Raw genomic sequence first — 27,348 nt, forward strand, 5'->3', positions numbered from 1 at the left:
TGATCATACAGAGCTTACTGTTTATACAGTTAAGTTTTCTCGTTGCTTGCCGTTTTTTCTCGCGTGAGTTTGTCCTGGACTGTGATCGATCTATTAAATCAGACTGAATTTAATTCCTTTTTATTTGGAAATAGATAAAATCAACAGATCGATTAAGCGAATTGTTCGGCGGTGTCTTCATGTCAGTGAGCAGGATTTTCGATTGAAATATATACAAAGCAACTTTTATATAGTCATTCGCTGTCTTCGTCGAGGCGGGGCGCTGTTCTCCTGCCCAATCGCAAATGACATCAGAGCCGTCGCTGTCAATCAACAAATGGTTTACAGTCGCCAGGAAACCCACGTTCCTGATCGCTTCACCTGATATTCGTTTAAGACACGGCTTCTGCGGAGGAATCTAAGCAGAATTTTCGCCATCCTCGGGACAAGATTCGCAATAAACTGACAGGAAGTGCCCGAGATTGCCTCCAGAGTGATTCCCTGACCGTACAAAGGTGAGTTTAGCCGGTTGTTGGGTAAATGTATACCAGAGCAATCGTACAGGTGGCTGGCTTCAATCAGCTGCTAAGCACAGATTCATTTACTGTTGCTAACTGGTGTAAAACTATAGCATAACAGTTTCCAAGTGAAGTGACAGCGACAGTCAAGAACCAAAGACTTGGGCGACTAAAAGGTGAAAGTCAAACGCGAGTATTTATGTGATTACCGAGAAAAAAAACCGCGAACGATCAATAGAAACCAAGGAAGCCTTGTTCAAAGAAGGCCGAGTGTGTTGGACACTTGTGGGACACAAATGCAACATTATATGCAACAATTCACACATGTGAAAACCTTATCAGTTCTGTTTGTGATTGTTTTCAAGCAAAGGGACGAAGATGTGAGAAAAACACACTCAAGTTCAAGTTATTAGATTTCGTGGGGAGGGGGACACAACACGTTTGGAATCCAATGAAACGCAAAATCGATCGACTTAGGGTCAAGCTTTGAAATGCTGTGATTTGTTAAGACCAGCAGGCTTTCTTGCGAGCACAAAGTTTTTAAGCCTTCCGTTCATACCAACGTTGAGAGACAACCGGGCATGTATTGTCGGGCACTAGGGCTTAGATTTGTGAAGTGGGAAAGCCACGGAAACTCCACAACCGTCAGATATAGCTCACTCAGTCGCCTCAAAAATGTACCCTCGATCAAAAGAATCCATACAACAACAGTCAATGATATGGCATTGCATCTAATCACCAATGTAACAAACTGACATTATATCTTGGCATGGATGAATGCCATAAACAACGATCTGTAGTGACCGGAAAATGTACGGACATGCGGCGGATCACACACTGGCCTTCCTTAATTTCATGCCATCATGGACAAGAATTTCAACTAGAGTCCTTGTAGATTTGTAGATGTCCTTCGAGATAAAGCTTGGGCACAAAATAAGTCTTGTATGTCTTTCAACTGAGTTTGATATCAACAATGCGGACATGTCACTAAAATGACATCCCTGTGAATGGTAGAACTCTACAGATCACTTGGTCTCAAGGAGAGACTAAGAAACTTTAGAAGTAGGTCGACTTGTCATGAATAATTTGACAACATACATAACTCCAGAAACGTGTTTTTGTGCACTTGGGAACTATTGTGTGTCATGTCTTTTCTGTCCTTGTTTATTGATTCCTGGTTGTTTGTTACTTGTTTGGATATTGTCTTTGCTTGTGCCGTTGTATATGTGACCTCTTGTGTTGGATGTTAATACTGTCCCTGAAGTGAATGATAGATAAAAAAATGTATACTAATATTCAGTGTTCTCTTTCTGTTTGAGGTTTATTGATAATGCTTACTTATACTAAAGTAAATTTTTTTCTCCGGCTTGCATGTTTAAAGACAGCAATTTTCAAAAGTGAATGATGGCACTACATAGAGAAAGTAATACCATGATGATAATGAACCACGCTGAAAATATTCATTAGAATCCTAAAACAGCTAATTGAGAATGGAGTTCTTTCGGTAATCTTGCACTTGCCAAGCAATTTCAGTTAAACTTGAGATATGTTACATATATAACCTCCATGAAAAGAGGTTTATCGTAAAAACCTATGGAGTTACTGAGAGTAATAAAAAAAGATGAACAGTAATAATAATAATATATATTACATTACAGCCATATCACAGTATTACCAGAACTGTAGCAAAGTAAACTTTAAAAAAATTTCAATTTTGATTTTTTATTTTTGTCCGACATATTAAATACAGTAGTGACTCAGTGCTTGGATGTACATATATATACTGATATCAGAAGTAGACTCAAATTACATTTTGCAATAATCTGTCTATTCTTTTGTCATTCAGTATGCATTCTGTATACAACTGCACATAAACATTAATTATTTACAAGATACAAGGGTCACATATTTATAAAAAAATCGTAATCCTTCACATCAAAAGGTTAATCCCCAAACTTCAAATAATGTCAAAAGACCAGTACACTAGTGGATTAGGCACTTCCCTTCCAGCTTCTTAACACATCCTACTGCAAACCTAAGCCAACATACGGTCGATACAAGCTTATCGTTGATGTAATTATGTTGATTAGCAGCCAGGTATTTTAAAATTAATTTTAACAAAGTCATGTAATTGACCACACACAGACCATTGTCTTATTGTATTGAACTGAAAAAATGCAGAAGTTTTTTTATTGAAAACGAAAGGGAAAAGGCAATTCTTACAATAGTCTAAGGCTGACAAACTCATATGTTCAAAGAAAGAGAGAAGAATACGTGTCTTCTGTGACATTTTTCACGATGAAATTTATGGAAGCAAAGAAACATTAACAGACAAAGGCGATGGAAGGACCACACTTTGTTTGATAATGAATGAAATGTAATGCTGTTGTTATCTGTGTTTGTCTATCCAAGCATAACATGAACAGTCGGTGGTTTATGATTTTCCCACTAAGATTGATTCCAGGGAACAATGAGACCAAGTCCAATGTCTGGTGGCGCAAAGTCGACATGTTTTGTTGTAAGTTGACTGACATTAGTTCAGTGTGTGACTTCTACAGGTGTAGGAGATGTACCTGTATGGCAAATATCAGGCACTAGAAAGGAAAAGAACAATAGCTGCTTAATGGTAGGAAGTGTCTAAAAATAACACATGGTTTGAGGTAGTTTGTTGTTTCTTAAAACAGAAAAGACAAGAGTCTGTCATGCACGGTGTTTTGTTTTGCATACACTACAAGAAAACTTTATCGGAAGAATGATATATAAGTACAGATTTGCAAAATCCAGGTTGAAGATTAATGCAGAACAGTTGAACACATTGGCAAACTCTTCATTTTAATAAACAGGATATCTTCATTTTAAGATACAAAGTCATGGTTATATATATATATATATATATATATATATATATATATATATATATATATATATATATATATATATATATATATATATATATATATATATATATATATATATATATATATTGAGGGTGTCTTTCTAACTCCTTTTACCCATAGCACATCTTAACAACGTGTAAAAATGAATACATTTTTGTGTGAATCCCCCAAATTCAGGAAAATATAGGGTATACTTAGTACAAGGATATTAAGCATGGAATAATGAAATATTTTTTTTTCATGAAAAATTGTTTTGTTACAGAGATTTAGTATCTTAATATCTCCTGCAGGTAGTGTTAGTTGATATGCAGAGAAACCACTCCAGAAAGGATTGAAGAAGTTCAAAAGTCAGTGTTAATTGGTGATTGAACAGTAATACCAATTAGGACAATAGATTAAAGTTAATTGCATGGCAAACATTTCCTATTTGAATAAAAAGCAGAATGGTGGATAAGTGGATCAGCTACAAAATGGATTCATTAACTCTGGGTAATAATTTGTGTAAACTTGAAATGCCTTCTAAACTATGCTGTGTCCCAGAAATGAACATTCCCAGAATGCAAAGTCAGCTGATTAGCAACACACTCTGCATATCCTGACGATATGTCAACATTCAATGGCTTTGCATACTAAGAGTGTGGCTGTATTTTCCTGCAAGTCACTTTTCATGGTGATCATATCATTATTGTTTTTGAACTATATTGTTCAAAATGGCTAAATTCAAAAGAAATCTTGAATTTGATGAGGTACTTTTAATAGCTGACAAAAAGTCACCAGACAATTTTGGCTGGAATTTGCCAGATAAAAGCACTGCACACTGTAGTTGGTTATATTCAATAGAATGTTGGATTTCCTTCATAGGTTGATTATCATTAGTTTTGCTGGAACAGATGATGGGATTCTATAATGTCAATGCTGTTGAAGTTAGGTTATTGCTGTCGCCCCATCTTGCTTTAGTACCTCAGATAAAAAGCTCCACACTACTCAAGAATATAGTTTTTGAAGAGAAAACATAAATATTATTTCAAGACAAAATTCAAAATCTAGTGGTGTGTACTAACTTTTAATGTTGTGGTTCATATTTTGTTTACCTCATACAACGCCAGCTTGTGTAAGTGCTTGGTGGCTAGGAATAAGATTATGTGCGTTTGCTGCCTGTGATGCACAAATTTCTCTCTTGTGAATTTAAATTAACTGAGTAATTTTAAGGGCATTAAGAATAAGTTATAGGTTAAAGTGTGAATTGCTAAAATCCTACCCCTTAACTGAAATATATTGATTTTTGGACCTCGCAGCTGTTTGGAAAAAAACCCTAGTCCTTTGGTTTCTATGTAGAACATTGACTAATTTGCATGTAAATTATTGCTATTTAAATTTTGTAGAGGTATTTCATAGTATGGTTGCCATGCAACATATTCTTGTGTGGCTATAGAAGTAGCTTCATGATGTAATATGCCTTCAATGGCACTGACTCCACATCCCCACTCCCCCTATTAAATTGTTACTATGGCAGTGAACAAGGAGATCAACACTCACAACCAGAAAAACTCACGAAAAACAAGTTTGTTTTCAGGCGTTTTTGTGAAAACATTTTTGTGTTTCAGATAAATACAATACATTGTTGTTATTACACTGGACACAAAAGTGGTAACATTTCTTTTATATTCACTCTCTTCAGAATATGACCCTATGATTGCACTCGTACCATAGTTACTCAGTTCTCAGACCCACAAAAAGGGGTTTTATCTGGGTCTGAGCTAAGTTTTTACTTTTAAGAATGTAATTGTATGTCTCCCATAGAAAAGTTTGTAAAATGGACCACAATGTATATGAGTACAGCAGGTATAAGGTCTAAATGTTTACATTGGAAATTGTATTGCTTTTATTCAGACATTAAATAGAGGAAAAGTCTGGATTATACAGGCATCATTATTTTAAGTAATATTTTGTCCATTTTACCATTATGTTATAATTATGTGTGGTGATAAATGCAGGTGTGTGTTATATCCCTGTCATCTTATTTTACATTCTCCTATGCCCAATTACTGAAACCATTAAGAACAGTATTTCATCTGACCGGTTTAATACATGTATGTAATTAGGAGTAATAGCATGCGTGCATCAGCGTTATAAAAATGACTGTGAGGTATGGCAAATGTACATGTAGGGGTTAATTTACACAAAATGCAATGTCAATATTGTAAGATAATGCTAGTCATACAAAAGGTAAAGTAGCAAGGCCTTATGTCATGTGATGTCTTAATCTGAAATCTTGTCATATTTAAGCAGAGTACAGAGTAAAATTTGATAAACAAGTGTTTCACACAAGTTACTATTACATTGTATTGAACAAAATAACCACTTACCTTTCAAACTGCCTACATAGTTTCATATCAGAAGCTTTGTCTGATGCCAAAATCTGCCTTGGACAGTACTGTGTCAGTGACAGACAAGGAATGGTTGCCAGGCAATATATCGTATGAAGTAACTTTAACAACATAATTTTTGTGAACTAATATATATATATATATATATATATATATATATATATATATATATATATATATATATATATATTATTTATATATATATATTTTTTTTTTCAACATCCTATTTGAGATAAAAAATTTGTAGAGAAGTCACTATGGCATATGTTTTTGATGAAGATGTATGTTTGTTGTACAAATAGGCTGTTTATTATAAGACACGATGAATGTATTACTTATAGTGACAGCAGAAAAGATTCGAATGCAGTATTTTTGTCAGAAAAAGACAAAATACCCGATTTTAAAATTTTTCAAACCAAAATCAAAATTTACTCTGATGTCAGTAGAATTCGTTGCTCAGCATGGATTGTATAACATTTAAGCTACGTAGTTTAAATATACTAGAGATAGAAGTAATTTAACCTACAAAGTATGAATGAAGACATAGAAGTGAAAAGGTGTATGTTTGCAGCGGCATGCCAGATTTCCTGCTCATTTCCTGGATAAATGTGATACACCTACATGATTTTATGAATTATTCAATGAAGTGTAAGTGAAAAAGGAAGAGAAAAAGAAACATGAAACTTCAGACATGTCGGTTTTGTAAATTTACAAAGTAAAACAAATAGTAGTCAATTATTTGTTTTGCTTTTGTACCCAAGTGTATTTGTACAGTCTGGCTAGGGGGTCTTTGACAAGATGTTCAAGTTGCAAGTTTAAATACAATAATGGTACTTCAGTACAGGTGGATGCTCTCAAAACACTAACACAACCATTTTGAATAAGGCCACGACTGTGTGTGTTTAGAGTGGTGAGTGGAAATCAATGACATTTTTAAGGGTTGCTATGGCAATGAAATAGCAGTTTTGTGTTAGAATTCCTTTCAAATTGTACACGTCTTATTTTAGTGCAAAAGCTTCAAAAGGTATCCTTGAATTCTATCAACTGGGCTATAAAGGACAGTTCCTATGGAAGCCATGACAGTGGTTGCCATGGTGACCAGTATGATGCCCAGCCACCAGCTGAGTCTGTGCAGTGACTGATCAGAGGGCTTGGGTTAAGAGAGCTGCTGGCATGGCAATTTAATCAGTTTACACTCGTACAGAATGAAAGAACTCACGAATGTTTTAATGGCTGTCAATAAGGGGAGAGAGGGCCTACAGCATTTTCTGTCAGTTCTACATCAAGACTGTCAAGTATTTATAATTGAAGTGTCAAAAGGCAACTCAATGAATTCAGTTGTACTAGGGGTAATTCACAGTGTAGCAATTTCTTTACATTCGTTTGTGTGCTTTCATTAACAATATTTGTGATGAAAAGAAGGCAAATTGTCTCTTCAAATTAACGTCTAAACTCTCCAGTTATGATTTGCAGCTGACAATGTATCTATAATATATGTATAGTGGTTTTTTCTAAAGGTAAACACTTTGGGAACCCTGGATAGTATTATTTACGTTGTCTTCTAATGTGATTATATTTATATGTACATACCAATGGGAACCTGGTGATATGACTGGACATAATTTATCAGTACCCATGAGGCTCAAACTAAATACTGTACCGGTAATGTCAAACTTTGTATTTAAATAATTTAGTAAAATTACTGTTATATTTTTACTCTGTATTGATTGAGAGAAGAGTTTTAAATTCAACATTGTCAGACTTTCATAAAAGTCAGCCAAATTTTTATCTGACCAGTGGTTTGTGAAATTTGCGACATATTAAGTGATATTTCGCTTTTTTGACTGAGCTACTCCAGTAAAACATGAACTCCACCATGAAGAATTCGATAATGTACATTAATTATTGTATATTGATATTCATGTATTTCAGATGATTCTTTATGGGTTGAGCAACAATTTGAAAGAGATATTGTCATCTGTGCATAAGACAATTGCAAATCAGCACAAAAGACTAGAGTTATTTTCAAAAATTTTTATTCTTCTCAGTATGTCAATAAAGAATGTTTAACTGACCATATGTTTAAAAGTGAAAAATAAGATTTAGGGTTCATTAATGTTTTCATATACAGTAAAAGAACAACTGTCTGCAAAAAGCAGCGCCGCAGTCTGTTGAAAATTTTCGAGCAGGGACTTATTTCATGTATGTATTTGTTTTGCAAATTGTGTAATCTGGTGAACAATGTGTGCCTGGTACGGATAGAATCCACCACATAATATTGCCTGATAGAGGGCTTTATGCTGGCTTTGTTGTAAGCTTACCGTCATAAAAGAACATGGATGAAAATTATATACATTCATAAGTATCCGTGAATACCTTGATGCCATGAAATTGAAAAAACTCAATAATGAAGCGGGCTGATATAAACAATCAAATATACAATACATCGTATAACCAAGGCAGTCACACTGGAAACTGTGTCCAAATTTACTAATGACATCATTTTTCGAAGCATAACCATGAACAGTCATTTCTCATAGTAATTTTATCACTCTCTGTTTGTTCCAACTTTAAAGAAGGAAAGCTATGAACTTTTATTTGATTTGCAGTGTTCTGCCATCATACTTTAAGGATCTTTTTTCTAGTTGAAGACGTAAACTTTTGTCATAACAAATAATGACAATGTATTTAACCACAGGTATCGACATCAAACAGTTTATGGTAGTGGCCTTTGCTTGTTTTAGACTGAAAGATCCACCGCTCGAGGACTCTTCCTACGCTCCCCTCCTTTACTCCCAATACCGTAACTTTCTTGACGAAATCTGATTGGTCGCAACAAAATTCTGTTGCCAGTCAGGAATCTTACAGACCGTGTCCAGTCGTAGAGGAGGCGAGCGTAGGAGCATCCTTGAGCGATGGATCTTCCAGTCTACGCTTGTTTTGGCTGAAATTTCTTTTTCAGCATAGACAGTAGAGGGGGAAGACCCCTTTCTGCTGTCTATGGTTTCAGTAAGCAATAGTAATGGTGTTGCAACACTCTATGTGATTGGCCGATTTTTTGTAATGTAAGCAATAGTAATACTGTTGCAACACTCTATGTGATTGGCCAATTTTTTGTAATGTAAGCAATAGTAATACTGTTGCAACACTTTGTGTGATTGGCCAATTTTTTGTAATGTAATGACTATGTAATTTAATGCAATGCAATGTTACATAGTCCTATATTGAAATTGAACCCCTTTCCATGATCCAGATTAAAAATTATAATAAATGTATCATACACATAAAGTAACACCAAAAATAATATGTATGAATAGAAATGAAAATGAATATGTATGTATTGATATTTATAAATGCATGAATGATCAATGTATATAAATATCAATAGAAGTGAGTTAACAAAGAATACCGTAGCGAAGTTTCAATCTTCAATACAATACAGTATTTTACTCTGTTAAAGGCTGCAAGACGTTTACTGTTGTATAGCTTGTACTGTATTCTGATTTTAAAGCAGGTGTGAATGTACCCCATATTTCCTAATGTGTCTAACATTTGTTTATCTTTTGTTGTCAATATATCCACAAAGTTTGCGTAAGTCTGTGAAATTTTACAAGAGCTGCTTAAATATGGCAACTAATTATGACATCATAAATCATGGAAGCAATGCATCATGGTCTTCTTCTAAATGTGCTGTGACACTCCTCTGGAATGGAATGAAAAACCGCAAAACAACATTGCATTTAAATTACTTTCTGTGGCCTCCTATATAAACGATGTCCAACTGTTGCTATGCAACGGGTTCAAGAAACACAAATCCCATCCGCTAATTTGTGTTACAATTAGCAAGACAGTCACTAGTAATACAGGAATTCTTGCAAACATTTTGTTTACCTTTAGCTCAGCAGAACAAAAATAAATGTTGTATTTGCAGAAGCTAGGGTATAAATCAAGCAACCATTTTGCTAAAAGTTCCATTGTGGCTCCCAAGAACGACTGAGTGACGCATACAGACAGACATTGAACCATTAACCCTTTGAGCACCAAAGTCATTTTTTGTTGCCTTTATAAAATGTATTCCAGTCAAATTGTTTCAGATTTTTGCCAAAATTTAGATGAAAACTGTAACCAATGAAATGTTATGTCTTTTTGGTCCAAAATTGTCAGAAAAATTATAGACAAATTAACAAAAATTGTTAAAATGTTGCACTAAAATTTTGGCGGGAAAAATTACAGCACTCAAAGGGTTAAAAGAGGTGATATGTTCTATAGAGAAAGTTGCATTTCCCACTTTATGGACTGATGTGAACTGCTACCATACTAATGTAACAATGTCTCAATCGATCCACAATATGTTTATAGGAACATTAAACTGATGAATAACGGCACAGTGCTGTATCTGTGTGATAATTCTAAGGTTGGGACACTCAAGAATTTTGAAAAGATTTCTTAAGTTCTTTGCATAAACTCTTTGTCATAAACTTATTGTCATCAGAAACTTTAGCACTCATATGCAAAATCTGTCTCGCTACTTTATTTACTGGTAGCAGGTAATTACAGTAACATGGAGGCAACAGCACCACGTATTATCCAGAGACTAGTCAAACTGTGGTGCAACCTACAGTACATGAGAATAATAGCTTATTGGAAGAGATCTGGTCCCATTGATTCATCAATTGGTCAAAAGATAGAAATACAGAGAAATGGACCAATCACAGACAACATAGCAATTGAAACCAAGTGGCTCTTTGGAATCATACTTTTGTCCTGCAAATTCACAGAAAAATTGAGAAATGGACCAATCATAGATGGCAACAACCCTTGGCTGTTCCATCAGTTTATCTGGGATTAGGTCTTTCCATTTTTTACATTACACCGTCAGACAAATCTTTGAATTTGTACAGGTGTGTAAAGTCCCATGAGCTACAGATTAGTCCTCTAATTTGTAGGGAAAAAAGCAGTCTATACTTCTATTGATATGCAAATTGCCACTATACTGACAGAAATCCCTCGAGAAAATACTGCACAAGCAGGGTAGATGTCAATAAACAAAAATTAAAATTATGAATCCAGTCATTAAACGCAATCAAATTTGAACGTTCCATTAGCAACGGACATTTAAATTTATTTACTTTAAATCACCTAAGTGTGCATTCTATTTGTGATGTATATATGACAAATAATTGCTCTCTGAAAATTTTTCATTTTACAGAAGATTCAAGCAATGTATTTTTGTAAAAATTTGCTGTTTCAGATCTGATCATTAAGCTTTCTCACCCACTTCATTATCATGTTTTCAAATATTAAATTTATAGAATTGAAGTTTATGCAATTTATATTAATATTTTCATGCGGAGAATGGCTTTTTATTGATATGAAGCATGTGTATGTTAGCAGAGACAAAATTGAGTGCGAGATACATTTTTTTGTTTCTTTTGAAGAGTGACTATTGAAAAGCATTTATGTTTTTTCCATTGAATGAACTTACCGGTACATGTATATTCAGATAACTAGAATGAAAATATGATGAAAAGTACAGAAATAATTTTCTCTGTGAGCACAATTTCTGCAGAGTTATAACTTAGATTCAAAATGATGAAATAATTGATCCAACAGAAGAGCTGCTGCCCAAATGTGACACATCAAGTCAACTGTGCAGAATTACAGACTCAACATTGTAATAAATTCATTTTTTGAGACATAAATTTTTTTTTTTTAATCAGGCTCCGTCACATAGTTGTCATTGCGAGTAAATCTTTACTCAATTTATTGATCGTTACATTGCAGAAGATATTCAAATAGAGAAAAAAATTTAGTATGATGGACAATGAATGGGTATTGATATTTCAGAAATTACTGCCATACAGATCAAACCTGTTCACTGTACAGCATTAGGAGAGATCATGTTAGCCTTGTTGCTATGGAAACCCACAGTTGTATCGACACGTGTCACATTTGAATGCTTTGAAGCATGTAACTCAATGCTATGAAGTTTGATTAAACTGAAACAGACATTATTTCGTTGACCTTACCGTGGCATTCATCAGCAGTACTTGGAAAGCAGTGTAATTAAACAAATTGCATTGCATCTTGGGTAAACTTAACTTATCTATTATCCCTTTTGAAAACTAAAACTGCATGGTAGGGTTTCCGTTTATTTTGTTGAATTTGATCAAAATTTGATCAATTTTTAATATTCATCTTCTAAAACACACTGTATACAAAAGAATGTATTATTTTATTGGTTTATTGGCCAATATTTATTTTTGATTGTTGATTTACAGTAGACAACAACAAAAACAACAACACGTACTCTGAAGATACTAATAATCCCTTTTATACATTCAATATTTAGAACAAAATGCTGAGTGGCAGAGATATTTTTTGTTTAACATTGTTACAGTAGAATATTGTCAAACCCTAGTGGTCTTGTTTTTCATTGTTAAGTGAACTGTTCCCAGTGATCTCCCCAGGATTTTCTGATAGAGTGGCGGCCAATTTGCATAACAATAAATGAAATTGTTATGGTAATGAGTTTCTATTGTTTACCAAAAATTATAGAGTGGCGGCCACCACTCTATAATAGCTCTGGGGAGAACACTGGTTTCCTGCTGACCATAAGCGACACTGAATACGGTCGGATGTCTTTTGAGGGGGTTCAGAATGAGGGATGCACACAAGTCTTTGTGCACCTTCACTATTCTCAGAATTAGCAGAATGTACAATGTACATCGTACATTCCTTCTGCAGAAGAAATTGTAGTTTGGCAGAATGTTTTGAAAAACAGCAATGCTGAAAATTGTGTTTCAATAATTTTGCTCCACAAACTTTAGTGTATTTTGACCCACCCCTTTCCAAACGCCCAGGTGGTTCAACCTTAATCCTTACACTCTCCATGTGGTTCCAATTGTACAGCAACAACCAATCAGCACATCAATATGCAATTCTTCATTTGCATATCCTATTGTTATTACAAATCTACTTAAATACATGTAGCGTTAAAATGTAAATCAAATGAGATGACTTGGCCACACTCCTTCAGAGCCGACTTGGTGAAAACAGTGATTTTTGAAATGCATCATTCATATGCGCTGGAATGCAACATGTAATAATAAAGCCAATCTTGATATTTTCAAAACGTGTATACATTTGTTACTAAATGTAGTCAATGCACAAAGACAGCAATAAACTGTTTGTTATCCTTACTTCACTCAAAATAATTCCTTTTCAATGTTAAATACAAAATAATCAGAAATTGAATTTATAGGCGTACTGCGCTACATCAAGTTTTCCTTCATGTCTAATGGACCTGTAACTGCATTTCCTTTCAACAAATTAAAGTATACAAAAATGGAAATGATGTTGCCATAGCAGCGGGATAAAGAAATCACGAAAGTAATTATTCCCAGGCTGTGGGTGTGCCAGGCATGTACTGAGCAAATCAACCCGTCCTTACTGCGCTGTTGTTCAAACATTTGTCAGCTTTTTAAAGAGCAGCCACTGCTTTTAATCTTGAATTACTGTCTTTTTAACTTCAAGTTAATAGATCAATATTTTCATCAATTGTCGATTCTCTGTTGACAATGTGATAAATTATGTACACTCTGGATTATCAATTGACCAATCCAAAGGAATATTACTCAATCTGTGGAAACACGCCCTCAAGACTTTGGCGATGATTTGCATAATGATCCTTGGTCAAACAAACCCTGGAGAATTTAATGAAAAGTGAATTAACCCTTTCACCACAATGGTTTGGCCCAATCCTATTGAATATTTGGACCTTTATACTGGGAGCTGGGGGTGAAGGGGGTAAAGAAGCTTGATAACCTATAATATTTGTCACTGAAGGTCATAATTTTTTTTTGACAATTTAACATTTTATTAAAAAGAAATATCACCCACACAGTCAGTACCCTACATGATATACATGCAAACTGTTTGTTTTAAGCTGTTCCCCAAACACGATTGAATTCACAATATTGTAATGGCAGTAATCAAATGATTATGAGTTCTGCAGCTACAAGTCTAAAAATGGAATGAATATAAACACATGACAAATACAAATAACGTGCAGTACATTGAATGAATACCCTGAACATTCAAAGGCATTTTATTTTTATAATGAATGTCAATTTCCTGTATAAACAAACTGTTAACAAAATGTTTTTAATCAATGTCTATGCCATGACTAATTGAATTCACCTTTCTCTGTAAATGATTTCTGGCTCCATGACCAAAATATCTTAAGTTTCCCTTTTTATGTGTCACATACACTGAGCTCTTGCCCTTTCAAAGTTGCAGTATGTCTTTCACCATATTGATTGAGAGTGTCTACTTTCAGAAATGGCCATCCCTCTGGTGAAATGACAGGGCCCTCAGATGTAGCGGTGGTTGTTTGAAAAAAGCAGCAAAAGTAAACCATCAGACATGTATTCATTTCACCAGAACTTAATCAAATCTCTATTGATCCATTGATGACTGTTTCAAAAACGGCCGACAATTTCCTGCTGAGGTTTTTTTTTCCATATAGAAAGAGTAATCTTATATCATTTCAATTTTTTTTTTCTTTTTTTTGCCAATTTTTTTTTCTAGACAGCTGACAGGATGTCAGACAAACAGACTTCAGACGTTGCGAGGGACAAGGCAGCCAGACTGCTGAAGAAACGCGGCAGTGCTTCGTCACTCATGAGCAGCGAGTATGGACGACCGGGCGCAAGCGCACGTAAACACGGGTAAGCACCGATAAAATATTTCGTTAACAAGGAGAGTGTTTTAAAATGTCAATATGCAATATTTTATGTAACTTTTTTTTAATTTAAAAATATTGTGATATTCTGTAGTCTTATTTAAATCCTAGAGTACATACCAAGTCAATTTTTGCCAAATATGAATCCAAAAATGAAGAAGTAATTTTCGGCAAACAGTTCTAGAGAGTGACTTTTTTTTTCAGAAAATTTGTTAATGTTAATGTTATAATAATTACAAGTACAGAGGAATTGAAATAACACTATCCTTGATTTTCTGATCAGTTTTGTAATATAACTCTGTGATACAAGAAAAACAAATCCTTTGAATAATTAGTTATCGAAAAATTCTTTGCCACAATGAACACAAGCATATACATATTCGGTCAGTTTCATTGTCTATGTTTCCTGCAGATTCACTTTCAGCGTTTCATTGGTCAACAAAAAGGAACAAAATATTTCCTGTTATAAGAGTGTGTACGTTGATGTTTGTTGGTCATTGTGGTTTCCACAGGTTTGTGTCGAAAGCCAATAAGAACATTTCCACAGCATACTCTACTCAGACTGCGTTTGCTTGAATGTGAAATTTTTGTAAAATGACGGTATTTTCCTTCAAATATTTAAGTTTCATAATCAAATGATACATGTACAGTTCTTTTTATGCTTAACATTGTTAATTCTGTTCTGAAATATTCTCCTTTTCCATATCTGGTTGTTCGTTTGGAATATAATTGCCCTGAATAATTTTGCTGTTCATAGAATTTTCAAATAGATAAATTTTTCACAAAGATGAAATCCAGATGTCAAGGATCTATCGACCTTATTTGTCCAGTTTAAAGGATGCTCAGCAACATTACTTGTGATTTGCTGAATTTTAATAATACTCAAGATCGTTGATTTTCAGTGAAAAAAATAAAACTTTCAACCGTAATAGTAAATACGACCACAAAGTGAGAGTGGCCAGTACCGTGTCAAAAGTAGCAAGCATCATTTGAAATTGAATTCTGTATTAATCTTTAATTGTTTGTGACTTGTCTTGCCCAATTGAACAAAAGCTATTTATTTATTTATCCCAAATTTATAAGATATTCATATGGTGTCAAAGAGGTGACCTTTGACATTGCTGTCGCCAGGGTTACTTCATGCATGATGGATGTATCTTTTAGAGACCTTTTCCTCTCCAGAATGACATTATTTGAATGCAAACAGAATGGGGAGTCCGATTGGACTCTGGACTGGCCGACAAATTTATAATTTATTGTGTTGTCGTTGTAGTGTAGTTACCAAGGCCGGTAGGTATGCCATAGGTCCAGAAGTCGGTTGGAACTTTAAATCTCCAGCACAGGTGTAGATAGTAGCTGAGTCGTCCGGTGTAGGCACCAAAAGTTAGGAACCCTCTCTCATGAGATTCACGCAGGGCAGTCAGGGCGCCGGCCAATCCAGAGAGCAGGAGCGAGACACAGGGAAGATGTCGATGCGTAAGAAATCGTCGGTAGTACCGCCGAAGATAGGAGACCGCCGGTCCAATCATCTCGCACCCACAAATGTAGTCAGGCAAAGTGCAAACAGTCGCATTAGGTGAGCTCTTAGCGTGCTGCTTTTCCAGATCAACCAAATCACTTGCAAGCTATTCAAGCCTGGAATGTGTCATCTGTGTGCATTGTCTCCATCTAATGTCCGTGCATGGCTGTCTAAATGGCTCTTTCATCCCAGAGCGGGTTCTTTAATAGATCCATTCCAGAGTTTTCTAGCAACTGAATATTGGCCCCAAAAATATTATTCTGGAAAAAACTAAATAACTTTTAGCTCTACAAAAAATGGATTGAACAAGAGTTGGAAACATTTTTACTGCTCTTTTGTTGGTTTGAGTGAAATCTAGCTTTATGCAGGTTTAAAAAAATTTCTACCGTATGAAGAAAAGTGAAGGCTTAACGACACAATCTGCCATGTTTTTTTGCTCTTAACTGTGCATGTTTGTTTATTTATTATGAAGCAATATTCCAAAGTCAATGACAGTTGTTTCAAATCATGAGCAGCAAAACTGGCAAAACTATTGCACAGTGTCACAGATTTAAAGGTCCTGGGGTTCGTTACTGCTGTTGAGTATATACAAAAGCTTGGCCACTACCGGTGCAACCAGTATTGATTTTTTCGTTCATCTATAAAACAAGCGGTGACATACACAAGTGACTGAAAAGAATTATGTATGCAAACATTATTCTATGTTTAGTCATAAGGCTGCTTCGTGAAATTTTCAAGTTTTTTTTATGCCACAAAATATTAACAAACATCGCTGTTTTAGTATTGTTGACTCTGGGATTATAAACTTGACTTTTGAAGATCATATCAGCGGTTTTTTGCTCCCTTTAATGAAGTGACAAGTGTGTGAGTTTGGATATTGTGTATGCTTGAAACATTTCAGGCAGCACTTAGTCAAACAAGGATCAGATCTACAGCTATTAATACGCCAGTTGTCACAAGCCTCCACACTCAGTAAATTTTGGGCGAGGGCTAATTATAGCAACCGCGGCACACTATCTCCAGGTCAACATTTCAAACCGAACTCACAAAAAACCAAAACAATCCATAACCAAAAGTTGGGCATTTCTGAAATTGTTCAACAGGATTTTTAAAAATTTATAGAGGAACCAAATAGGCCAGACATTTTTCCAGTAACGCCCTTTTGAAGGGAAATTCCATTAAGAGAACTAGTAAATATTGCGTAAGGGCTTCTTGAAAAGTGAGAATAGTTCATTATAGCTGCTAAAAGGGTTAAAATAACAACCCCTTCAGCAAGGTGTGTGGAGGTTTCTATGACAATTTTGCTGTGTTTACACCAATGGTGTATATTACAGTAAATATTCCGAGGCAATGGAAGTCACTGGGATGAATTATCGCGGCAAACAGCTTGGGGTTGAGGCTCCGGTCGACGGTTGATATCCTTCGTAGATTTTTATCGACTGAAATAATGTCAGGTATGGATGATGTCATGTGTGAAAATTAAGTTGTAGCATACATTATTACCAGATTTCTACATGAATCAGAGGGCCAACATCGTATTCTTGCATGCTGAAAGGAAGCGGAATATTTATTTTGACTCGTACTGAAGTCAATCCAACATGGTGTCATAGTTCATAATGTCTGTTGTCATAACAACCACCTGTTGCATAGCTCGGCAGTTGATCTAGTCAATATCTGTTTCCGATATTATCAGACAAAAATCATTCAGAGTATCTGTAAGGGAAAAAAGATTTTTTATTTTTCAAAGGATTTGACACCACCAATTGGAAAACAAGCCATTGCTTGAAATAGTTATTCTGATTATTAGTAAAATGCTTGGTTTTGGCAAAAATATTATATCAAGGAGTTGTAGCTGTATTACATGTATCGACATCGAGACTAAATATTAAGAACAGTACAGTAAGTCATTTGTGATTTATATGGGCATCTTTAGCTTGTAAAATGTGTAGAAGGTGGCCAAGTATTGGCACAGGACTAGCAGTTTGCCAGATAATTTCAATTCAAAAAAGTAGTTGTATTTGAATTTTTTTATTTCCATATTTTCATTATTATTTATGTTATTATTTTTTTTTATTAATGATTAAATGTGACAAATTTGAGATGAATCTTGGGAAAGTTACACAATTTAACACCTTCATGAAACAGGTAAATTTCTTTTGATCAATTTATAAAACAACCAGGTCCTTATTTCTGTATTGTGTTATAAGTAAAAGGAAACCTGTCATACGTTTCTGATAACTTTCCTCCAAATAAATCTTTCAACATTCAAGGTAAATGTGAAATTGTAAGTTGCTTGTCATTCAACTATGAAATAATAATCTGTCCTCCATGGATATGTAAAATACATGCATATTTCATCCAAAGTAATAGAATAGAGATCCCTCTGTAATATAAATTTAAAAAGGTATTGAAATTTAAATAACGAGATGAATCCTTAACTAAAACCTTGACTAATAATGATGTCTGGAGATATCATGATGTATAAAGTCTTTCAGTATGGATACTAAGTGTCATCAAGATTGTAAACTCAGGATTGTAGAGTCTGTTTTATCTTGCCATGAAGAATATCAATAGGTTCTTTCAGGCAGAAGAGAAGAAGGCTTTTCCGTCATTTGTAACTGTGAAGTATCCTTCTTCTGCTACCGGAAGAAATACCAGATGCTAGTTGCCCTCTCCGATTCATCTCCATGGAAATACTTCTCTGATTTCAGGAAACAGAAGTGTATATTGAAATGGTAAAAAACTAAACCTACCAGGGGATGAGTATACAAATACTTCTGTGCAGCAATACAAAGCCGAGTACATCTATTTTAAGTTAAACGCTATTTTAACCCAATTGGTATAATATTAATTAGATCAAACTTGATATTTTCTTTTCTACCTACAGTTCAGTGAGTACAGTGTCCTTCATGGATGAACCCCATGAGCCGATGAGGGGGCCACCGGTCAGACTTGAACCAACGTTCCAGCTTAAGCCGAACAAGAAGTTCCCGGTAGTACAGGTGAAAAATATACTCAAGGATGTCCTTGAGAGCTATCTCAGTGAAGAAAAATATGAGCCAGAGCTCTGTAGGCAAATGACAAAAACAATATCAGAGGTGAGTACTCTAAATGTATACGTGCATTCAGTTTAACTTGAATTATACGATTTGTTGACTTTATGGTACTGTGTAGGAGTAGGTGTTAAAAGACTATTGTGAAAGATCATTTCACTCAAAAGCAATAAAGTTTGTCTGTATTTACTGAGAAAAGCTAAATTTTCTGGCAGACGTTTGGTTATTTTCATAGCCACAGTGAAAATGAAAGGTAAAAGTCATAGACCCTCGAAAAAGGTTTCTAAAGGGTCTGTGGTAAAATGCAGTTATAAAGTTATTAAATGAAGTTCAGCAGGGATAATTGTAACGAAAACTTCAAACAACATTTGTGGTTTCCTTGGGAAATATAGACACAGTTAATTGTTTGGAAGTACTGTTACAGAACAACAAACATGACTGTGTCTACCCTAGTGTTGGAATTCAAAAAGTGGTTATGCCATGAAGGCAAACATACCTCTGGACAGACCACTTTATCTTTTGTTTTTAGGAGTTAATGGCGTAAAGTGTTTGACCAGTGCTGTGTTGTCAGTCCAGTCCACAGGTTTAAGTGTTGCTAATGTGCACATGTTGTTTCAATGTGATTGTCAGTGCGGCAGCAAAGAAAAAAATCCCCGACAGCTACATTCTATTGCCAGAATGAGAAACATAGAGGAAAGTGGGTCTTAATTGTTTGCCCATCAACAACACATTCACACAAACACTGGCTACCGACTTACTTAACGATAGGATGTGCCCCCTGCAAAGTACTCAACACGCCAAATATTTTCTCAAAAAAAATTCCAAGTTGCCAGGACAGGATACAAGTCAGTCACCTAAACGATTGTTCTCTTCTGCAGTCACTCCCTTCTAGTCTCTAATTACAGCAGTATTGTACTGGTTTAAAATGGCTCTGCTGATCAATAATTGTAAACAATTCATGCAAACACAATTAAGTATCTGTCAAACAGTGGACAGTTAGAGCAAGCCGACAATTGATTGGTTGTTGACCTTTTGTTATGTAAATCATGGCCCCAGTCATTCCCATAGTTCCAGGGCAAATCTTCACTGCATGAGAAATTGCTGTACATTTCAACTGTGCCAGTTTATCTGATTTTTAGTTATATCAGACTGTGAATTATTTTCTCATATTCATATGAGTATATTAATCCGCCAATTTTTGTGTTCGTTTTGTTATCTCTGATTAAACTTATATTTCTCCAAGATGATGTTAACTGTTTGGACTATTATCTTTTCTTTGAAGAGTTTAATTTCCTGTCACCAGAATGAAATACATTTTTAACTGTATTTCCATCTAAGATACTGGAAATGTCAGTAATATTTCATAATGTTTCTGTACGTCTTCCATTGTTTCATCAAAATATGTCACTGCTCTTTTTGACATGATATTGATTTCTGTTTTGACAAAATCCGTTGCAACCAGTGATAAGAACACATTCCCATAGTAACATACTCAACCCGCTTTCATCACAGTCTCCGTTGGGATAAGTGTTTGTCCCATGTGGTAGACTAACAGCTAACCTTTTCACCGCCATGGTTTGGCCCAAACCTATTGTTGTCCATGATGATTGGACCTGTTTATAGGGTAATGGGGTGAGCAGTTCAAATGTAGATAAAAATTTGGGTGAAAGTTCACAGATAAAGCCAAAACATCCCAAAGCACAGTAATCAGATTAAACAGAACTACATGCAAGAAATTATTGTAACTTATACTTTGCAGTGTGATGAACCTAATCAATTATTAATCTGTGTTTTGAAATTTGTGTGCAGTTTGTAAGTTTGTCTTCATATTTTAATAGTAAACTTTAGCCACTGACTTTAAGTGTAAATTCATACAGACCATGTCCATAGGCTGAAAATGAACAGAGTACAAAAATTATAATTTATAATATTCATTGTAGGACAAAGTATTAATATAAAGTTAGATCTTTGGCATCTCACAAATCTCAAGAACAAAAGTTATATAATTGGATACATCACACATTAGAAATCTACACCATAAGATATATGGAGGTAGAGCTTTATGTACAAAATATGAGAGCAAATTATAGAGTTCATAAGCTGCCAGAAAAAGCTTAATTACCAAGACGATGGAAACAGCAGCCACGAAAGTTACTATTGCAGCGTACTCTATGTGCTGTAACTACATGTATCTTGTTAATCAGTTTGCCATCACGAAGATCAGGAAAATATTGATTTGGTATGATGACATCTCTGTGTGGTTTTAGTTTCCAAGACAACTTTGTATGAAAGTTATGCTATGAGGCTTTGTAATTGGAAAGTTATCAGGTCAAACTAACCTAGAATGTTATACCATAGCCACAGTAAGACACACTTCTTCCATCTATGGTGATAGGAATATTTGAATAAATCTTAATGCTATTTATACCTAAGTCATTGTTTCTTTTGAAATGGTGCTTGTGATTATTCTGAATGTCTTCAATTACATGAATACAATGTTCAAGCATACATTTACACAAGACAAAGCAAAGAAACAGTACAAAATACCACAATTCTAAATTGACTTAATTTAATACTACGCTGTAATTTGGAGCAGAAATTGGCTTCTTTCTGAAATGGTGTATAAACTAACAACATTTATTTGGACCATGTAGTAGAAATTAGGGGAAAAAAGACAGATTAAAAACATTTTACCCACTTTGCTAGTAAGTTCTGCATTTTAGACATCAATGTGCATTCCGCTCTATATAGACCGATAAGAACATACTTTAAATGAATTTCTCATGAGATTAGAATAGTACAGTATAGCTTGTCATGGAGACATTCTAGATGATTGTCAGAGTAATCCTAACAGGGAATAAACAGAAGATATTATTTACAATACCTCCTTATCAGAGGAAAGGGGTGGTGTCTGAAACTACCTGTTGCTACATGTAGGTTGTTGCTAACACGATTGTTTACCAAGTGTCAATGACCTCTGTGCTCTTTATTTTGTTCTTGTCATGAATCACCCTTTCATTCAATGAATATTGGTTCAGCCCATGTGTTTGTGAATGGAGCAGTCCATTTTCCAGTCCCACATAGGGAAGGTTGAAACAGATTCAGTATTTGTGGTGTGACCAAAACCTGAGTTGGTTGGACACGTTTGTGTGCATATCACTGTTTCTAAGGACAGAGTCGATAAATACAAAGCATAACATGTTAGTGTTCTTCAAATAGACACCGCCGTTGCCCATATCAGTTTGAATTCCTTCCTATTTGTTTTCTGTATTTGTCATTGCTACTGTACACATTCTTTCAAAGTGCAGTTCAACCAGATTGTAACTGTCAACTTAGAACTGACCTCAGCAAGTCAAGCCCTCAAAAAAAAATGGACACTTAGCTGACAACTGTGCGAGACAAACCACTATGTTCTCAACAAATTTTTGAAGAGAAAATATGTAAAAAAGTCCAAGAATGATGAAAAGATGTTTCTGTGCAATGTACACAAATGAACAAAGTCTCATTTAATATTTGTTGTTTATGTTTCCATGTCTACGTGATAGATGTACTGATTATGGAAATATTTTCCATTGTTTAGCAACCAAAACTCATTATCTGCACACATGCAGTCCTGCGTGTCAATAGATAAATACCATCATTATCTGCACACATGTAGTCCTGCGTGTCAATAGATAAATAACATCATTATCTGCACACATGCAGTCCTGTGTGTCAATAGATAAATACCGTACTTTGTTTCACATAATTGTAAATAGCAACAGTCATGATAATATTCTCATAATTCATATTCTCAAAAATAAGTATATTCCTTTTTTCATCCCCTAAATCTATTCAAATGTAAAGTATTAGCATTTCCAAATGACAAATGAATTCTTGTCTGAACAAAAATTCAGTCGTCAACAATAACATTTATCATCACTTATTAACAGGCTGAGTTAATAAGTTGAATAAAAACATTTAAACATGATTTTTTAATAAGAACAAGAACCTGAATTTTTTAAAATTAAAAAGAATTGACTTGAAAAAAATTCAAAATTCAATATCTTAAAATGTATTTATGTGAAAATGAATGCTTTTTCACTACTTTGTTCACATATTTATATGTAACGTCTACATGCAAAGTAGTCTTTAAAACTGTACTTATACATTGTATGATTTTTTATATCTCAAAATTGCTTCCAATGACCAAACTAACATAAAAAAACTAATGATTTTGTCCCATAAATAATTCCTACTCTTTGGTCATATTCCCGTAAGTATTGTAGTGGGATAAGCAAACTTTCAAAGTAGTGTGACGTAGAGCATTTGTTGTGCATTGAAATAGCATACACTGTACTCTACATGAAAGAAAAATGTAAAATTTTAACTTTTTTGGGGGGAAAGCTCTGTGAAAGATTGCTTAATTTGTATCTTTTTCTGTTTTCTCTCAAAGGTGGTGAAAGCACGGGTGAAGGATTTACAAGTGAAAAGATATAAAGTGATAGTGCTTATACATATAGGTCAGCTCAAGGACCAAGGCATGAGGATGGGAAGTCGCTGTCTGTGGGACCCCGAAAATGACACTTTCTCGTCATATGAATATAAAAACAACTCTCTTTTTGCCATCGGTAGTGTGTATGGAGTTTACTACGAATAGATCGACTCAGCTAGAGTGATCTGTCTCTCCTATCCAAGTTTGACTTTTACTGAAACCTCTTTTTGATTATCCTGCAATGTAAATGCATGCGGCAAGAATTGGAATTTTTTCTCCCAGGATGCTCTGTAATATTGACCCTATATGACCCCAAACTCTGGTCTCATGAGGGCAGTGTATGTACCGTGGTAAACTTACCAACATATGCTATAGTATTAACCACCGTGTGGGTGGAGGCACGGTGTATTAACGTACACCCGGTGTTCCACGAAAGATATAACCTTACACAAACAGAAGATCAAAAATAATTACTCCTGGAGCATTCCTTGCAAACAATTTGATTTTTGTGTTCGTTTGTGTGTTTGTGCGCAACTGCAACCAACAAAATTTGAAAAGGAATCATTCCTAGGAGTTATTTTAATATTTGAAAATCATATGTCACTGTGAATTCCTTCAATATTTTCTGAATTTGGATGTGTTGAAATTTAAAAACACTGATTTTTCATGAGTTGTCATTGTCTAAAACATCTTTTTTAGGGTCTATTTCTAAAGTTAACAACCACCAATTCAAATGACCATAACCAGCGCCCTCTGTGGGACAGACAGGTCTTTTCTACAGGCATGCTGGGAGAAAAATAAAGAGATCGAATTTGCGAACATTTCTTGATGTACCACAAGGCATACAGCATTAATTATATTATATGGCAGTGTACTTATATCAATTTATTTTCGCTTCGAAAAATTGCCTTCTTTGTTTGTAAATTTTTCTGAAATCTTCGCTGATCATCCAAGTTTTACTGTCTGAGGTGTCATAGGTTACCAGGAGGTCAAGGTGAAAAAGAAGGGGTTTTACGAAAGAAATCTCAGCTTTATAAACAAAATTTGGGGAGATGAAGAAATAGACTTAATTAACATCAGGCAGTCAACATTTCTTGTTTGAAAAGACACAACTATGTAGAAGATACAGAAGAAAGCTTATAATATGGTATAAGGGTCAATAACAAGCAATACTTCCTTACAATGAAGTAATTTTTTTTCATGGAAATTTCTGTTGATATATTAAAGCCAGCAGAAAGAAATTTTGTCAGTTATATGCATTTAATTTCAATAACTTTTTGCATCTGATTTTGGAAATGTACATATGTGTGTATTTTGAATATTTTGTACATGTCCCAATATTTAATAGAGCATAACACAAATTGTAAAAAAACACGACTTTTGTAATTCTCAGCTCTGATTTTCCATATTCCAGTTCTTTTCTCACTCCGTCCTGTAAGATAAACACTGTACTTTGTAATTTTTTTAGAATTGAAAGCTTGATTATAATTTTTTTTTATAATTTGTAGAAACTGTCACATTCAAATTAATTCTTACAGTATTGATGAAAGGAAGACTTACGTTGCCATCCAAAAAGAAATTCCTTACCTTTTGCGTAAGGAAACTGTTATCCATTATTCCAAGTAGGATAAACTTATCCTTGAAAGGACATACAATTTACAAAAGTCTGGTGGACTTGTGATGTTGAAATCATTTTTCCACTACTATGCACATTATCTGAGCTTGCCAAGCATGATGGGTAATATATCAGGAAAGGTGAAAGGTCATAGTGGTTTTCTTTGCTATGGAAATAGGAAACTAGCATATCCGTAAAAGGCCATATTTTGATAATATACTACATGTATTTGATCGATGGATACTGTGTTCAACTGTAAGCTGTTGCATTTTTTATTTTGAATATATTATCCATCATGTACCTGCGGTCATTGCTTTCAGTAATCAAGGTATATATTTCTCCTCTTAGTATGATATGCAGTTGTGTATTCAGTTTCACCCAAAAAGCACTGGGTTTGTTTTGAAGCTTTTTTTTCACATCCAGTAAACATTGGACTCTTGTGAATTTGCCATAGAACATTGTAATGCAGACGATAGCAATGTGACAGATTCTGTATCTCCATCCTCTTAAAAAAAAACTTAACAGTGCCCGTATGCAGTGCCAGAAGTATTTCTAAATTGTTAGTATAGAAGACCATCCGTCCTTCATCCTTATGCAATCGTGATTTTGCCAATGCAACGTTTATGCAAGATTGTTTGCGACTGGTTTAGTACCGTTACTTGAACCGACTGTGCCTGTATGTCATGATTCAATTGTTCCATAATGTTTGTAAGAAAAGTCTTGTATTTGACAGTGACACTCAACGTTTTGCAGTTTCTCTGAAATAGATAATCTGTTTTGAGAAACAGCACAATGTATGCTGGTATATATACATAAGTGAAAAGGGTAGTTCTGTTGCCTGATATTAAGTTTTGATTGTATTCAAGTGTTCCTGCGTGATCATGATACGTTTGTAAAAGTATGATTTCCATGAGCACTTTGCAAGTTATGTTGTCAATATACCAATCAGGATGTATTGTAATAGAACTATTTCTCCTGGAAGACAATCACAGCATTGTCAACACTAAACATTTTCTTTATTCAGCTAATTTTACGAACTCTAACTTCTCAGATGTAACATGACCTTGGTAATGTAAGTGACCCGTGACCATGCAACTGTCTCTCATGGTAGATTTGCACAAAAACTATAATTTTAAGGTCAATTATTAGCGGGACATGCAAGTCATTTCTCATGAGTCAGAACTTTGAAGTTCTCAACACTTTTTTAGTCTAAATTTACATATATCAAGGAGGTTTAATCAAAGATTTTATTCTACCATTGTTACAAAGTGTGTGGAACCATGATGAAGCCAAGTCTTTAATGCCAAGATCTTGAGTCACAAACATTTCTATCATTGGCCTATAGAGGGCGCCCATTGTTATGGTCAACTTACAGGCGAATATCGGTATCTGATCTGCTGTTGCTGGCTTTTTAACACAAGCTTTCATGATCAAACTTTGAAAAAACGATTTACACCGTCCAGCGTGAGCCCTTGATATTCAAAAGAGCATTGTTTACATACCAAAATTAGCACTTCTTTTCAATGTATAACATGAAAATTTTTGTCGTGGCTTCTGTGGTATAGCAATACTATAGAGCAACATTCTACAATGGTAACCACAGCATATGTAGCATTGAACTTACCCTGCCAAGTTTTGTGTTTGTTGCTGGAATTCATGGTCACTAGCAAGGTGTAGATTGCATCAAAATTTTGATGATTTTGTTCTTTGTCAGTTCACAATCTTAAAAGTTTTTAGTTCTCACAAAGTAAATTTTACGACAAAAAGTGACAGTAACAAATTATCCACTTGTTCAGTGAAAGAAATGTGCAATGGTGTAGTTTTGAAATATCGACATCACATTCCAAAAATTGTTCTAATATAAAACACATATTTGTCTAATTATTCATATATAAATACAAATAATTGAAGAAGCCTTCCAGAATATAGCACAAGTCAAAAATAATGTGTATTTTTTATCCAAGGATTGTAATGTAACTTATATGTAACTAGACATATACACAAAAGAGGTCTGTACATATTTTTTTATCTGGATTGTTGTTATAACAAGCTTGAAATTTGTCGGCTAGTCTAGGATATACTGACAAGAGTTCATGCACAACAAAGCACTTTGTGAAAGATCATGTACTGAATGAAATAAAAATATATCCCAAAAATTTA

General features: G+C 34.6%; 1 protein-coding gene across 3 annotated transcripts; it reads left to right on the plus strand.

The window, feature by feature from the left end:
• The first annotated feature begins 292 nt into the window (after nucleotides 1–292).
• On the plus strand, nucleotides 293–27,348 carry LOC139138581 (dynein light chain Tctex-type 5-B-like). Of its 3 annotated transcripts, none has more exons than XM_070707015.1 (4): nucleotides 293–494; nucleotides 14,374–14,513; nucleotides 18,934–19,144; nucleotides 23,535–27,348. In XM_070707015.1, exons 2-4 carry the CDS (start codon nucleotides 14,386–14,388, stop codon nucleotides 23,736–23,738), a joined length of 543 nt encoding a protein of 180 aa, XP_070563116.1. In that variant the 5' UTR covers nucleotides 293–494; nucleotides 14,374–14,385; the 3' UTR covers nucleotides 23,739–27,348. The 3 variants fall into 3 exon arrangements, with proteins under 3 accessions (XP_070563116.1, XP_070563117.1, XP_070563118.1); XM_070707016.1 differs by having other exon boundaries at nucleotides 312–494; nucleotides 14,378–14,513; XM_070707017.1 differs by lacking the exons at nucleotides 293–494; nucleotides 14,374–14,513 and adding an exon at nucleotides 15,804–16,103.

The sequence above is a fragment of the Ptychodera flava genome, chromosome 8, assembly GCF_041260155.1.
Source record: "Ptychodera flava strain L36383 chromosome 8, AS_Pfla_20210202, whole genome shotgun sequence".
Classification (NCBI taxonomy): Eukaryota; Metazoa; Hemichordata; class Enteropneusta; family Ptychoderidae; genus Ptychodera; species Ptychodera flava.

Coding starts and splice junctions, on each gene's coding strand:
- LOC139138581 (XM_070707017.1), top strand. CDS start 15,928: ATGAGATTCACGCAGGGCAGTCAGGGCGCCGGCCAATCCAGAGAGCAG. Junction 16,104..18,933: donor AGTGCAAACAGTCGCATTAG/GTGAGCTCTTAG, acceptor TTCTACCTACAG/TTCAGTGAGTACAGTGTCCT. Junction 19,145..23,534: donor TGACAAAAACAATATCAGAG/GTGAGTACTCTA, acceptor TTTCTCTCAAAG/GTGGTGAAAGCACGGGTGAA.